The sequence below is a fragment of the Asterias amurensis genome, chromosome 9 (genome assembly GCF_032118995.1).
Source record: "Asterias amurensis chromosome 9, ASM3211899v1".
In the NCBI taxonomy this organism is placed as follows: Eukaryota; Metazoa; Echinodermata; class Asteroidea; order Forcipulatida; family Asteriidae; genus Asterias; species Asterias amurensis.
Window position 1 is genome coordinate 2,123,991 of NC_092656.1, and position 17,032 is coordinate 2,141,022.

General features: G+C 39.2%; 1 protein-coding gene across 1 annotated transcript; it reads right to left on the reverse strand.

The window, feature by feature from the left end:
- Positions 1–622: 622 nt before the first annotated feature.
- Positions 623–10,164, reverse strand: LOC139941647 (alpha/beta hydrolase domain-containing protein 17B-like). Its single transcript, XM_071938234.1, has 2 exons — positions 9,304–10,164; positions 623–4,399 (listed from the first exon to the last, which is right to left on the reverse strand). The coding sequence occupies exons 1-2, from the start codon at positions 9,948–9,950 to the stop codon at positions 4,177–4,179; spliced, it is 870 nt and encodes a 289-aa protein (XP_071794335.1). The 5' UTR covers positions 9,951–10,164; the 3' UTR covers positions 623–4,176.
- Between the last annotated feature and the right edge of the window lie 6,868 nt (positions 10,165–17,032).

Genomic DNA, 17,032 nt, shown 5'->3' on the forward strand with positions numbered 1-17,032 from the left:
ACCAACCTATGGGTTTTGTTTTAAGAATTGCAACCAGTTTCAACGTATTGATTAATCTGCACAAGCCGTTATCACTGTTTTCTTTTAGAAAAATGTGACATCCAAACCTACTTTCCAATAAATTAATGCCAACCCCTGAAAATAATTACAAACATAGTTGCTATAAACCTCAATGGCAAGGATTATGAAAGTGTTAAAAGAAAACAACTAATGAAGTTACAGGTGAGAAAACACTTCATAATAAGCTAAGGAAAGCCCACCTTAGAGATACAAACTATGACATGTGTGGACAGCAGTCAGATCTGTCTGAAGTTAAAGGAACACGTTGCCTTGGATCGGTCGAGTTGGTCTTTGAAAAGCGTTTGTAACCGGTTGTTATAAAATGCATATGATTAGAAAGATATTTTAAAAGTAGAACATAAGGATCCACACAAGTATCACTCCAAATTGAGCGGATTTCCTTTTACCTCGTCGACTAACACGGTCGGCCATTTATGGGAGTCAAATTTTTGACTCCCATAAATGGCCGATCGTGTTAGTTCGCAAAGTAAAAGGAAAACCACGCAATTTCGAGGCAAATTTGTATGGATCATTGTATTCTACTTTTAAATCATCTTTCTAACCATATGCATTTTATAGCAAACGGTTACAAACACTTTTCAAAGACCAACTCATCCGATCCAAGGCAACGTGTTCCTTTAAGGTATGAGCACAACAAAAACAATCGGTTATTCTGGTTATAGATATTAAAGGAACACGTTGCCTTGGATCGGTCGAGTTGGTCTTTGAAACCGTTTGTTATAAAATGCATATGGGTAGAAAGAAGTTGCAAAAGTAGAATACGATGATCCACACAAAAATGCCTGGAAATTGCATTTTTCTTTTTACCTCGTCAACTAACACAGTCGGCCATTTATGGATAAATGGCTGACCGTGTTAGTTCGCAAAGTCAAAGGAAAACCACACAATTTCGAGGCAAATTTGTGTGGATCATTGTATTTTACTTTTAAAACATCTTTCCAACCATATGCATTTCATAACAAATGGTTACAAACGCTTTTTATAGACCAACTCGTCCGATCCAAGGCAAGGTGTTCCTATAATAACTTTTGTGTTGAACTGCTTGGCTATGCTTTCACTGGCTGTGTACAAGGTAAAGCTGACGATGGCTAAAATGAGCCCAACACATACCTATTAAGAAGTTGGAAAGAAACAAAAATTGGAAGTTTTGTTTCTGAACAAATCAGACATTATAATCTCCAAGGTAGGGAATTCCGGTCGTAACTCGACTAGTCTTTTATCGTGTACAAAAATGAAAGCAAATTAGAATTAAGGTGAATTTTCCTTCACTATTATTTTTACAAGTTCTTCTAACACAATTTCTTTAGTTTTTACTTAAATAAAGTGACTTTTAAAACCATTAAATGTTTGATATTCAATTTAACATGAGCACCAAACCTACAATACATAAAAGTTCAAAATAAAAATGTGTCCAAACACAAAATTAAAAAAATGAAATCAGTGAATATATTATGTTTCACACATTGACACAAGTTCAGTAAAACTATAATTATTTCACATTACTGTACTAACCAAAAAAAATACACAGTTTATGAATGATCAGTAAGTACAAGAGTAAGACGTTGAAACAATTAAACTAAAAATTAATTGGGAAGTTTCAAAGTATGTTACCAACTGACTCATTTATACAGTTATAAGGGATTTAAGCATTAAGCCATCAATGTTGTGTTTAGCGTGATACATCCCTTGCTGTGTATTGCTGGGGTCGATTTCACAAAGAGTACAGACTGGTTCATACTTCCTGCACATATGTCAACGCCACAAATTCGCAACAAACAATTTGCAGGAGTTGAACTGTGCTTGACTCTTGCGAACATTCGCAATGAAAATAGAGTTGTGACGTCAAATTCGCATCGCTGTCTAGTATGAACCAGGCTTTAGGCCACCTTAGGCTAGTCCTAGGAGATATTAAAAACTCAAGGCTAGTCCTAAGTTAGGACGAGTAACTCATCCTTACCCGAGATAAGACTAATCTTAACTCTTTGTGAAATCATGGAGGTATTCGCACAAGAGTATCTGAAAACAGAATTTAACACGATACACCAAAGATCCTCTCTTCATATTATATACACTATACACTATACTGTACCAGTACAGCACATGTACACACTATTATGTCCAAAGGTAGTTTTTAATATTTATTGATAGTTATTTCTAAAGAATACAGTTCATACGTACAGTTTTTATTTACATTACATTAATGTTCTTAACTTACCAGCCAAACAATTTTACAAATACATTAGGTCACATGGGGCCATTTTGTTTGACAAGCTTTCAAGTCTGCTTTGAAAATAATCATCCACCTAAACAAAGATTGCTTTTATTTTGTGGTTTTTTTTTTTTTTTTTTTTTTTTTTGCCCCGCTATTTGGTGAAGACTAACCAGGACTGGACTAACTAAACTTGGCCTAGTACATGTATGCTCTTAGACACCCTTTAACACTTTGGCATTATCTAATGAAACCAATAAGACTGCAGGTGGCATCTCAAATCTCCTGGGCCCAATTTCATGGCCCTGCTTACTTTAACTAAAGAATCGGCTGACAGAAGCTGCAGGGATAACTACTTACGGCAACACATTTCACGTGTTTAGCAGGGAATGTTTGCTTGTACGCGCGAGTACTCCCTATTACTCTGCATTTTTTTGTGCTTACACAGCTTGCGCAGGAATTCCACGCTTGCACAGGAAGCTGAGAATGGTGATTGAAAGCGCAGAATTTGGTGGTAAGCAATGAAATTTGGCCCTGCCTCAAAGTTTCAAAGGTGACCTTGGTGCTGACCAGTGGCATTGGGGAATAGCTTATTTGTCTCCATGAAGTATCGACCTACAAAGATTTGACTACAGAAGCTACCAAAAAAGCTAAATGTACATCTTGATTACAATGTAGTCATTTAGCATGTCTAGTACGTGGCACCCATGTAAATTGTACTTCATCATGCATAACTTTTCTAAATGCCTGCTTGTGATTGTGACAATTTATTAGCTCTTCAAGTGATCTGCCAGCCTTGTTTAATTGCAATGAAGGGGTAACCGCAAGCTGTGACTGCCCATTATAGAACAGGAATACAAAGCAAAGGGGCAATTCAGACACATCTATGCAAAGGCAATTATTGTGCATGCTTGACTGTATTGTAAGTAATGCAGAGGCAAGTGGAGCTTACAATAATTTGCATTCAAGCTGATTATATTACCATACCACTGAATTGTAGCATGTATAATTATGCAATGCGCAATCAACCTGTCAACGTGGCTAAATCATTCAACTTCCATTACAGATGGATCATTGGGACTTTGATCCTGTCACACAATTTGAATTCAGATTACATTTTAAACGCTTGAAGCACACCAAAGAATAAGCGTTTTTTTCGAGCTGATCACTAAATACTGGATGAGAAACCTAGTGCAAAATCTGCCTTCAAGTTGAACGAATTAGTGAAAGTTCCTAAACCTACAGAAAGAGAATAAATGCATTTTAGACATGTACCAACACACTAAAAACATCTACACGATGCACATACAGTGTACAACGTACTTGTCAACTTGGAAATCTACAATGTATTGCAAGCTGTAAGAAACGAACCAACCTTCAAAAATTGTCTAACGTGACTTAAATACTATCCCAAATAACTACTAAGAAAGCTGAGCTATAAAGCTGCATAATGCTGCATTGGTTTGGTCCTTGTACTGTACTATTATACACTAAATGTTAAAGGAAGCTTTTTGTTTCAAAAGCCAAACAGTACACTTCAGAACACCTTGCTTTTCCCTTTTAATATGAAAATACTTTCTTTTCAAGAGCTCAAGGTAGTGGTTTAGGTAATCCTGATTTTTATTATCGGACAGAGATATGTAAATGCAATACAGAATGTGACTCCACACTTATTACATTTGTGAGACTGATTTCTGTGCTATTTTACACTTCTGATGCCACAAAGTTGCTCTACATTTTACATCCGTTTTTAAGTCTGAACAAGGCTTTAGGATGAGATTTCTGCAAAGGGACCAACCAATTCACATTCATCCACATCCCATAAGTGTTCACAACAGAGTTTGGTCAGACTTGTCGATAGAAAATGTTGAGAGAGTCGGCAACTTTCATGCCATTGCCGGTAATTCCTGAGTGATGAACTGCTTCAGACGTTCTAAGTACTGCCCGTAAAGCTCGACGTCGTTGTGCCCGGCGCCTTCTACCCACAGCGGTTCCACAGTGCGAGGGCAGCGCTCGTAGATCGCTAGGCCATGAGAGAAGTCGATGACTTCGTCTTCAGTGCCGTGGATTACCAGGACTGGTGAGGTCACCTTTGACACTTTGTCGATACTGCGGGTGACAGGAAAAGTTGAAAATAAAAGGATTAAGCTTGATTTATGGCCATTATGCCATGGTACATTATGAGGAAACAAATGTAAACATATCATACTTGAATGTATGACTACGTACATTGTTCACCATCAGTTTAATTCTCAAAGTAAAAAATATCATCAATTTGCATAAATGCAGGGTATTACGTTTAGTAAGTGTAATAAAGACCCGTATCTATCCTCACTCGGTGTATCCCAGGTTGCATAAAATAACAAATTCGTAAAAATTTGGGCTCAATTGATCAACAATTGCAAGATATTTCAAGTGAAATAAGAAAAACACCCCTGTTGTGTGCTTTCAACAATGCCACAGATTAGGCTTCAAGCCAGTAGCCTTTCTCAGAGACATTTTTTCTGAAAAAAGTACCCTCTCTCTAGAACTATACGTTACTTCAAACATGTCAAACATGTCAAAGGGGGCTGTTTCAAACAATGTACATGTAAGGAACACGTTGCTTTGGATTGGTCGAGTTGGTCTGTGAAAAGTAGAATATACTGATCCAAACAAGTATCACTCGAAATTGCGTGGTTTTTCTTTTACCTCGTCGACAAACACAGTCGGCCATTTATGGATAAATGGCAGTCCGTGTTAGTTCACAAAGTAAAAGGAAAACCACGCAATGTTCAGGCAAATGTGTGTGGATCATTGTATTCTACTTTTAAAACATCTTTCTAACCATGCATTTTATAACAAACGGTTACAAAAGTTTTTCAAAGACTAACTCGACCGATCCAAGGCAACATGTTCCTTTAAATGCATTATGATAACATCAACAGCTCCACTCCAGTGCACTTTACCATTTACTAAGGAAGTTTCAGTGGCCATTGGCTTGTGGGTTAGGCTTTACAAGAAATACATTCTGCCTTCAAATCAAATGTAACTTTCCATTTCACTTTGTTTGCTGTAACTGTACACTAACACAAGTCATGTTGATTATGTGTTTGGTGATTAAGTTTCAAGTACATAAACCACAAGGGTCATTAAAACCATTATATACACTTTCGGTAAACAGTATTGTCCAAGTCCCACACTTCGTGTATCACAACTTATATATAAAATAACAATCCTGTGGAAATTTAGGCTCAATTGGACATCGGAGTGGGGAGAAAATAACAGGAAAACCCACTCCTGTTTTGGCGCGTTTCGCCGTGTCATGACATGTGTTTATAACCAATTCCGTAATTCTCGCTAACGAGAATTTATATTGTTTTACCGTTTTCTCAAAAAGTAAAGCATTTCATGTACTATATTTCAAGAGAAGTCTTTCACCATTACCTTCTGTAAACCCTGTAAGTTATTTGTAAATCTGTGAACTTTTTTCTTTTTTTCTGTACCGAAAGGGTCCAATGGCTTTAAGTTGGCAATATTGGCATTTAATTTGTGATCAAAGTATGAAGAAAATGATGTAAACAAAGTATTCTTTTCACAAATAACATTCACATTTCAACTGATACCAGGTGATAAAGAAACCACTGTTCATAATTATACCACACAATTTTCTACCCATTTTATGATGCCTGAGAAAACCTTACAGTATCAAACTGTAACCACATGTTCAACTTATAAATAGTTTTATTGACATTTAACAACCTTCAGTGAGTTGTATTTCCGGTGCACAATGGCAGCTTATAAACGTTATTTTAGTACAGGTAGGCCTTCACAATACACGTAACAAGTGTAGACTGTGCACAGCGCACATCATACATCTTCATTTCTTTGTACCAATGTCTCTGAACAGTGCAATGAATACAGCATTGAGTGTAATGTACGCCAAAGGCATGAAGCCAGAATGATTCACTGCAAGAAATGATGATATTAGGACTGGTAATGCACTTAGCCCTTGACACCATAGTACATGTGATGTGTGTGTGATGTACACTATGTTAAGTTTAAATACAGTTAATGTACAAAAATATCTGTCAGGTAGCTTGTGTAATTTTTTAAATGGCTTGTAATGTACATTGTACATGTAGGCCTCTATCCTGTTAGTGTTATGCAGCAACACATTTTTAATATAGTATCCTGTGCAAATTGGAATCAAAATTTGTAAATTATTAATGTGTAAAGAAAAAGAACATCATTGATATTTTAAAAACAGAAAATGAAATCATTCCACTGGTTTTCAATCAACACAAAACACCAACCAAACTGTGCAATGATCTTACTTAGTAAAATAAAGAAAACACAACTTTGTTTTACAAACACAAAATATGAATAATGTTATTGGAGGAATAACTGCTTATCATTTAAGTAGCATTCATGTTTTGACAAAGTTCACTCAGGAAGCTGTTTTCAAAAAGTCCCTGAAATAAATCAACAAGATCTCAAGACACACCTTCTAAAAGTTCTTTGAAATCTGTATTGACAGCTCACCATGTTCAAGCCTAAACACTCACTGAACCACCTCTCATGTGCAAGTTAAGCATTCTGATGTCCTTGGGACCTTGGGTCAGTGACTCATTGACCCCAGGGTGAGTCATTTGCATTTACACTGCGCATAAATGCATACTAATGATCACAACACACCTGTAGTCCATGAATGCATTGTACACCCTTCCATCCAACACATTATGGCAAAAGGTGCAAAACAAAGTACAGTATCTCACAAGGAGTGATTCACTGATTATTACTGACCACGAATGAACTGTAAAACTATACAGCACATTACAAGTACTTTGTACACCCTTGCTCTATGCATGCTCTATTGTGGTACCCCCATGTTGAAGTTGTGTTATATGCAAGTACATGTAGTTGTTCAATACACTTTCCACCTTTTCTGATATTACTAAAATCAAGTTGTCTTGTCGTTATGAATAGTACGTATGTAATCATTTCTGATTATTATTCAAATAGGTATATGTAATAAGACACTACAGGACTACATAATAACATGTCCTTTTTTATACGGTAAAATGTATCCGTATGATGAATAGGCCTACTTAAAGTTAGGCCCTGGCTTTTTGAGCCACAAGCCCCATGGTATTGTGGGTCTCTCCCCCTCCCCCATCAACAAATAAAAATAAAAAATAAAACAAATAATAATATGTGAAAAACTACATTATTATTATTAAATTCAAGCACTGTACATGATGCACAATAATCAGTTGACCCTAAAGAATCTACTTTCTTTCCTTTTTCCAAATTCCAGGCCTGATACTTCACGGAGGTAACAGAGGCAATTGCCTCCGTTGCCCCTTGTCATTGCCTTGGTGCCCTTGAAATGCTCCAGTGGAAATTTACAATTTCCTCATAGGGTGCCCTTTTCCAGAGAGAAATTGCCTTGGTGCCCTTGCCCTTTCAAAAACGAAGCATACAGCCCTGAAATTCCAATAATGCACCTTTTTGGATTTCAGTCAGATGTACAGTATGTGTCCCGACCGTTTACAGTGTGAATGTTTGGTAACATAGTTAAATAAATTCACAATCTAATCATGTACCGGTAACATCAGATGGTACTGTGTTAGCACTCACACGTTCATAATAATTACATAGTCTTGACTTGACAACCATGACAACCATGTCTCTCAAGATCATTTGAGAGACTGCCTTAGGAAGACAGGAAGTGAGTTCAGTCTCCATCCTCCAAGGACATTGCTCCATGATTGTACATGATGCACTTTGTATTAAAGGCTTATTTCCCTCAGCCTAACCTCTCCTTGTTGTGGTCATGGGGACAAATCCACTAGCGTCATCATGAATGATCACAAGATCTTATGTCAGCCCTGGAATTTCATCTTTCAGAGGGCAAGGCCATTTCATTTTGAAAAGGACAGTTCCATTGTTAGTTTGAGGGTGCACCAAGACAAGGTCAACAGAGGCTATGGGCTCCGTGGTCTCTATTTCCATGCCTGTGTTTCAATGTGTCAGAATAGTCTACACAGCTACTTAACGTCCGCCGATATATCAAAAATAATAACAAAATTGATATAATTTTGACATCGAAATCGCCGATGTCACTTTTTTTCATCATATTCAAGTCACTCAAAAACCATTGATTTCGCGCGCATACCGCCGGGCAAAACCTTTGTGTTTTGGCAGCCAGCTAGAAAGTGTATGCAACCTTACCATGACTGCGCGTCTTTTTGCCCGGCGAAACAGGATTATACAGTGGTTTGTCAACAGAGGGCAGTTTGAATGTAAACAAAGGTCACATCGTCTATAGATTTTATATATATTTGATATGATATTTGATGTTCTATTTTCCAAATTGTTATGCTGTTTTTGTCCTTGTACCCTTTTGTGCCATCGTTTTTTTTATTGACTGGATCGCCTTTAGATAGTGATTATTTTCGCTTTTTGGTTATCCGCAGGCTTGGTCTCTGTGTTGTCTTATTTTTATTGCCTATTCTTTGTATTACTGTTTGCCTCAAAATAAATATATTAGTAAATAAAATAAAATAAAAAATAAAAAAATATATATTAAAATATTTATAAAAAAATAACTTGGGTACAAAATTACTTAGGTATGAAATGACTGGGGTATAAAGTGACTTGGGTATAAAGTACCTTAGATAAGAAATCACTTGGGCACGAAATGACTGGGGTAAAGTGACTTGGGTACTAAGTAACCTTGATACGAAATGACTTGGGTGCGAGATGAATTGGGTACATGATTGATGAGACTGACATTCATACTCAGATCCACATTGCTATCGTCCTTTGGCTCCCGTCCCTTTCTCAAGCTAACAACAAGCCTGTTCAGTATTGCAGCTGAGCATGTCCGTTACTACTGAAAACTTAATTTGTTTATCTCCCGTTACCTTTTGTCAAAAGGTCACGGTAAATTGCGTTGTCAACGGACATACGCAGCTGCATTTCCGAACAGGCTTATTATTACAAATGTACAACAATTGAACACCCACCTTGGAAATGCATCAAACCACCAGGTCTTCTTCGTGTCAGGGAAAGCAACTCGCATCCCAGACATCAGAGGAGAATGGAGGATGACAGCGGCACATTCATAACGTGCTGCCAGGTCTATCGTAGGCACTGTACCGATACTCTGTCCATACAGAATAATGCTTTCTGGGCTAATCCCGTATCGAGAACGGAGGGCTTGCCAAGCAGCATCGATGTCTGAATACAGGTTCCGTTCCAGAGGCTTACCACCGCTGGCTCCGTACCCAGAGTAGTCATAGCTAAATATATTGCAATTGATTCGTGAACCAAGTCCTATGTAGAAACTACTCATTTGTCCAATGTCTACTGCATTTCCATGGCTAAAAAGAACAGTGTATCTTGGGTTGGATGCACAGCGTACAAACATGCATGCTGTTCGGTTTCCTCGTTTATTACGGGTGTAAAACACTTCAATGGATTCCAGTTCACGGTCCGAATACTGCCACTCTGCTCGTTCTGTCAAATTCAGGGTGCCTTTTGTGCCAGTTTCGTCTGTTACGATATTGTAAGTTGGTTCTGGTGGCAAGAATGCCAGCTTGGCCGCGATGCGAGAAGGACATGGCGGACAGCAAAACAAGCAGCACAACTCACCGACTGTAAGGCCATTCATTCTGACTATCGGCCTTCAAAATCACCACCAACAAATTCTACGTGATGTTTTCCTGACTCCCCTGAAGGTATTCCTTCTTCTTTTATCCCGAAAACCCGATAAATGTTACCTTTTCTGTGGGTATTTTGTCAGCATCTGGATACTTGCGACTCTTTCTTCTCACAGCAGCCGGTCAGTGACGTCATTCACACAGGTCATGACGAGCCAACAACCTTGTTCTCGGGACTTGGGTTGCACTGTCTGTAATAACATTATCCCTAAATTGTAATGACGTGTAAGATTGGGAACGAGTACATCTTGACCTGTTAAGTAGAGTAATGCCATAAAATTACCTGATTAGGGAGGATCGGATGGCGAAGTGACATGCTCTTCAGAGTTTGCATTTTTTTAAATTGCAATCAAAATATTGATTATTCACAATATTAAAGCATGATGCTTGATGCTTGATATGAGTACATCATTGAGCAACATCATTTGTAAAGTTGAAAGTACAACCATGGAGCTATGGTACAGGTACAACTATTCACAAAATTTAGTACACACTTTTATAGGCCTAATGGCATGAATTATGATAAAAACTTCCCTTGTAAAAACTTACCTCGAAATGATAATAGTTTTGTGAAATCGGGTTAAAAAAGTCAGTCATTTTAATTGAAATGACAGAACCCATGACAAAAAATGACCTAAAAACAGTTTTCACAGTGATACAAAGTGCGTCGCATGCAATCATGTCCTAGTGCAATACTATCCGGAGGACATGATTGCATATGCAATCATGTCCGCCGGACGGTTTTGCATATGCAATCGTGTCCGCCCGGACGCTGCTGCATAATGCAATTGTGTCCGCCCGAACACATTTGCATATGCAGTTGTGTCCGCCCCCGTGCAAAACCGTCCTTGCAGTAAATTAACCGCCCTTGGGTCGACGGAACACGTTCACAAAATGTTTACAAGCTAAATAAGTGCAGTGTCATGAATGACATGAGAAATGTTCGGCCGTTGGATATTCGCTGCAATCAATAGCTTCGGACACGATTGCATATGCAAAAGTGTCCGGAGCGGAGTGTATTGCATGGCGGACACAATTGCATCTGACACCGGGCATCCATGATAGGTAAGAAAGTGAGCTTTTAGGATACATTTAATAGGCTCAAGTTAATGATATAAGAGGGTGCAACTTTCAGACATGACTTTGATTTTTCCAGATTCTGTGAAAATAATTGTTTGTCGATCGTTTGAGTTTGCTGCCCAACGTTAGACGGCGCCCCCAACGTTTGGATAGCATTATGGGCGCACCACACTATACTAAACTCATATACTATACTATACTAAACTCATGCGCCAAGCTAAAGTGTGTTCATGTTTATCAAACCCACAATATTACTTTTTAATAAAAACGTGTTTGGGGTCATGTAATTAATAGATTGTGTAATGATAAGAATCGCTCACAACCTGAAGGTTTTGTGTTTCAACTTTTGAGGAAATTTTATAAATTTAGTCTTTAAAGACAGTGGACACTATTGGTCAAAGACAAGTCTTCTTATTTTGGTGTGTTCAATTTGGTCGTCGAAACTGCGAGATACCAATGAAAGAAAAAATACCCTTGTCACACGAATTTGTGTGCTTTCAGATGCTTGATTTCGGGACCTCAGGTTCTAAATCTGAGGTCTCGAAATCAAATTCGTGGAAAATTACTTCTTTCTCAAAAACTACGTCACTTCAGGGAGCCGTTTCTCAGAATGTTTAATACTATCAACCTCTCCCCATTACTCGTTTTACCAAGTAAGGTTTTATGCTAATAATTATTTTGAGTAATTACCAATAGTGTCCACTACCTTTAAGTCCTATAATCCGCCTTGGCATTGGGGGGGGGTGCCTCATGAAACTGGGCAGTTTTGGGAAAGAACAAAAAAAAGATAAAAATCTGGGCTAATAAGCGAACATTATTTATTGGCTCCGGTCATGAGATACAGAGGAGTCCCTTTTGCCAGTGTGAAGTGGGCGTGGCTTATTGTGAAACGTCACACTTGGGAAACAGGATTTTAACGTTAACAGTAGTGTGTCGTTGCATGCTCATATCAGCCACACCATGGAGGAAACTTCATCCATGCTCACACACACCAATGCACAACGCTTGTCTGGCTGCCTCTGGATCGTCTGCGGAAGTTTGCTGATTTGCATCACTTTTGTGAGTTTCGGTGAGATAATGATACTTCGTCGCAACCAAAAGCATTAATTGGAAAACATCCAGGATCTGGTGAGTTTTGTAGAATTTAATAACTTTGGGTTTTCATTTAGAATTTTAATGGACAGTGTGAACATTTCGAACCATTGGTCTTTGCTCCATATGGTTCAGTGGTTAAAATATGTAGAGATTATGTAACGTTGCCGCAATGTCGTCCAAGTTCCCTTTGTGTAGGCCCTACAGCATTGTACCAGTAAGACTTGCATACGTTGTTATTTTTGCCAACAAAAAAAGGTAGACTAGTATTCTACTTTAAGCATTGACAGGGTTGGCTTGCAACAGTCTGTACTTTGGGGACATTTGAATACTCAATGTTAAACACATTTTCAACTTGTCTTTCGGCGTTTTGACCCGCCCACCTGACCCCAAATAGTTTTTTGACAAATTGATTATTCGAAATAAAACATTAGTGTATCGACCAATGCATTTACTAGCCTCTTCACTGATGTTTACTCGATCTTGTAATTATACACATGCGTTGGGCAGTTTTGCTGTCAGTAGCAATTTATGGCGTTGTCTTCATTGTTGCATACTTTAAAAAACACAACTCACACAGTTTCGCTATTCCTGTGGAGAGCGCGTCACGTGGGTGTGTATAAACCTTTGTTTATGACCAGTAAAAAGTGTTGAAACATGGGCGTGACACGCGAGCTTGCATCTGTGCTTATAAGACAGTTTCTTCAATCCTATTGGTCGAGAGCAACGGCTGAAACAGTTGTGCCACATCACGCGATACGCGCGACGCGCACAGCATTCCCTTATAAGGAGTTGTTTACTCGAGGGCGGCGGCGGGCTTTACCATTTCATAGCTTGAGGAGTGTTGTGTTGTGTTGAAAGAAGTCATTGAACAACTAAACTTTTTGCATTTATTTTACTTTTTGACCAAAAAGTGTTGATGTTTTTTGACCGAAAAGGTATTTATGAATGGGAATCAAAGTGTGTTGAATCGGTTTTCAACTAGCGGTTTAAACCCGCCGATGCCTGCTTCTTGACAATAATATTTACCTCAACTTCGTCTCGGTAAAATTATCAAGAACCAGGCCTCGTTGCGGTTTAAACCACTAGTTGAAAACCTCTTCACCACACATTGATTCCCTTAAATATGACAAAAGAAAGATACTATACGATAACATAAATAAACGCACTGGGAAAAAGGTGTATAGAGGGCGCAATATTCTGAGTTTCTGAGATTTTACTCATCGGTACTGTTTTGAATCGTCAGGATAACGCCGTACCCGAATTGGCACAACTAGTCGCGACTGTTTCTAAGGGTGATGAGACGTGCGGAAATCTAGCCGTAGCCAGTGCCGTTCGGACCGGTGTCAGATACAATTGTGTCCGCCATGCAATACACTCCGCTCCGGACACTTTTGCATATGCAATCGTGTCCGGGGCTATGCAAAAACCGTCCGGCGGACAACATGTACATGACTGTACATGTGCGGAAAGCGAGCGTGCATGCACTGAACCTACGTATTATTATGTGCAGCATGCACTTAGCTTGTAAAAAATGGCGAACGTGTTCCGTCGACAAATGGAGTTTTAAATTTATTGCAAGGACGGTTTTGCACGGGACGGACACAACTGCATATGCAAATGTGACCGGGCGGACGCATTTGCGTTATGCAGCAGCGTCCGGGCGGACACGATTGCATATATATATGCAAAAACCGCCCGGCGGACATTATTGCATATGCAATATTGTCCTCCGGATAGTACTGCATAGAGAAAGGACATAATTGCATGCGACACCGGCCCTTATGTGACGGGAGATTCTGTCACCCGGAGATTCTCTAGCGCCCTCTCTTGAATCCTCCTCCAGCTCAAGTTTATTTTCCATTCCGCGGGGACAGAATATCAGTGGACAGATTTCTCAAGGACACTGGCACATGTGACGGACACGTTGTGTAGCTATACAGCCAGTCAATAACCGACCGACAGCTTCTCTAACTTGATCTCTAGTTTGGACAGCGATTCGGTAAGTCTAAGAGTTTCGCTTGCAAAATCTGTTGTAGTAAAATTGCAAGAAATTCAATGGCAAGCTTTGATAATTGCAATTATAAATTGTATGGTGGACATTCAGATGTGTTGTCATTAGGCCTATAGCCACCTGGGCGAGGAGTAGTGACGATTTGGGCAAAGAACGAGTATTACACATGTAACACTGTCTTATATGTATTGACACCATCAAATAATGTTTGCTCTCGCTAGAAAAGTAAATCTGACCGAGTTAGCCTTCGAGAAAGACTCTGCTAGGGTCGAAAAGTCAGGCCATTAACTATTTTTTTTGCATTTGTACCATCGGTCCATGGTTGGTAAGTTTTGTTTGCAACAGCTAATTTTATTTTCTCACAATAATTGTAACACTGTCTTTTTGACACCATGAAATAAATGTTGTGCTCGCTAGAAAAGCAAATCTGCCGTACGAAAGCGTTATGTCTTATACTTTCTTAAAATCCTCATTCATATTTTAAAGATTTTAATTCAAAATGCCATTGAATCAAATTTGTTTCACCGTGGGAAAGATAACAGTAAATTTCAAGCTTTAAAAACTCAAACCATTTCTAATTTAGAGAAGGGCTCGGGTCTGCGTGGGAAAACTTATTCTTTTTGGTCAACAAGATAAAACAAAAAAACAGTGATAATGAACTAGAAAAACAAAATACAGAAATAAGTTGGTTTTAGAGTAAGGCGCCAAAGTTATGAAGAGCCCTAGGCATACAGCGACCGAATTAGCAATATTCGTGTCAGAAAGCACATACCGTGACGCCGCCAGAACAAGACGGTTCTCTTTTGCTGACACATCCACGCGAATGAAAGTCGATATTGGTCTCATTAGACTTTTTAAAGGGAATTAGTGAAGTCAAGTTGATTGCTAAATGATGAAAATGGTCTTGCCCCCCGGGGGGTGGCCTTGCTTTGCGCTTTTTTAAATTAGAAAGAGGAATCAGATTGAGCTTTGAAATGGTTTAACATGTTGATTTAAACAATGATGATGAGCGGTAGACCGATGACAGGACTTTGGTTTCATCAAGGATGTCTTTTCCTGCCTCCATGATCAAAGGGATGGACTGAGGGCAAACGCTTCAGTATTGATCATTCATATTAAAGGGATAGAAAGTCTGAGAGTTGTCTGCTGCATGCAGAAAGATTTTCTTTTTGAATGTATCGGATTTTATCAGAAAGAACATAACCCCATGATTGCGTTTCTGTGCTCGCTCGTGCAATCGTGCTCGCACTGTCGATCTTGCACTGTGGTTAGAATTAATTTAATGTCTCAAGTCGTACCGCGCTCTCTTCCGAAACAAATCCGCTGTTATCATGATGACTGAAACAAATGTGTTACTTTTAAACTCTCTCTGTCAGATTTGGCTTGGATATCAGGTCCCAGGGGCCCTGAACCATTTCTGGTCAAGCTGGCTCAGAATTTCGTTAAAACAAGGATTTCAAATCAGATTATGTGTCAGTTTGACTCTTTCGGCGTCATTTTATTTTACAACTCCCAGGTCACACTGAACCGTAATTTGGTCAGGCACACTGGAACGCGGACCATTGGCATTTTAGGGATAGTTTTTCAGTATTTTGAGTGTAACAACCTACCGTACGAACTGTGTGCCAAATGACGATTGGTCTTGCGCAGGTTTTGTTTTAATCCATACTAATCATAATCAAATTCTGAGATTTTTTTTAGCACTTACAATTGTTCAAATTCCAGTGATTGGCAAATTGCCTTAGGCGTGTATTGGCTGTAATTATTATGGAAAGTCATAGGAATATAACATGTGTTTGTCAAGAGATTAAATTTCCAGCTTGACTAATAAGTGATGTAGGCCTTTACCAAATCTGATATGAAGCTCCGTGCCACAAACCATGGCAGGCATTTCCTACCAAACTGGTTTTTATTTTCCTCATCAAATTGAAGGGGATAACAGCGTTCATGTAAAACAAATCTCAGCATCATAACAATATAGTTATAGAAACATTTACACTGATATTTGCTGGGGTTTTTTTATATCACGGGTAAGCGGGGATTTTTGGCTTGTGTGGGTACTCCACGCTACTATAGGCATTACGCTCAATAGACAGCTAGCGCAGATTCGGCGCTCATAAGCGGAGAACGGTGATCGTACAAGCGCAAAATTCTGCCGTAAGCAGAGCCACGAAATTTGGCTCATGTCACCCAGGTGTCTTTCAACCTCTTGGCCACTCGCCTTCACATGACTCTAGACCCAGGGTCCTGAACAGTCCAGTAGTCGGAGCCCGCAACTTTCAGCACACTCACCCAGGTGTATTGTAACCTCGTGACCCCTCGCCTTCACATGACTGTAGACTCGGGGGCCACATAATAGTGTTAATCACTGTATACACAGAGATTTCTGTCCCCACCGTAATGTCGGTCACGAGAGACCTCCAAACTGATTGATCAAAGTGCTTCTTATTAATTTACAAAAACTAGACCTCGTCGCCTTGATAATTCCGCCTGTGATTAAATAGAGCGTTAACTATTTACTACCGTTGCTAATAAACGCAATTCGGTTTCGCATAGTGAACTGTTAATAACAAGCGACAGTGGGGCGTGGCCTTCCCTTTATTGAAAGCACACTTCGATGTTAGCACGGCCGTAGATTGAAAGAGACTTCACTTGCATGTATTGATGTGACTTTAGCAGTGGGTTGTGGACTATTTGTTAAATATTATCAATCAAACCAGTTTTCGTGGGCTTTGCATCCGGGATTTTGTCCACCGTTGTGCGTGTTCCAAAGGAAGTTGTGTGGGCTAAAGGAAGTTGATTCAAAAGAGGGCGCTATCACTCAGACGAAATGTCTACCCCCATCCG

Excerpts from the sequence above, each read along its gene's own strand:
- LOC139941647 (XM_071938234.1), bottom strand. The coding sequence starts at position 9,950 with ATGAATGGCCTTACAGTCGGTGAGTTGTGCTGCTTGTTTTGCTGTCCG. Across the intron at positions 4,400-9,303 it reads TGGTTTGATGCATTTCCAAG|TATCGACAAAGTGTCAAAGG; the intron begins GTGGGTGTTCAA and ends TGTCACCCGCAG.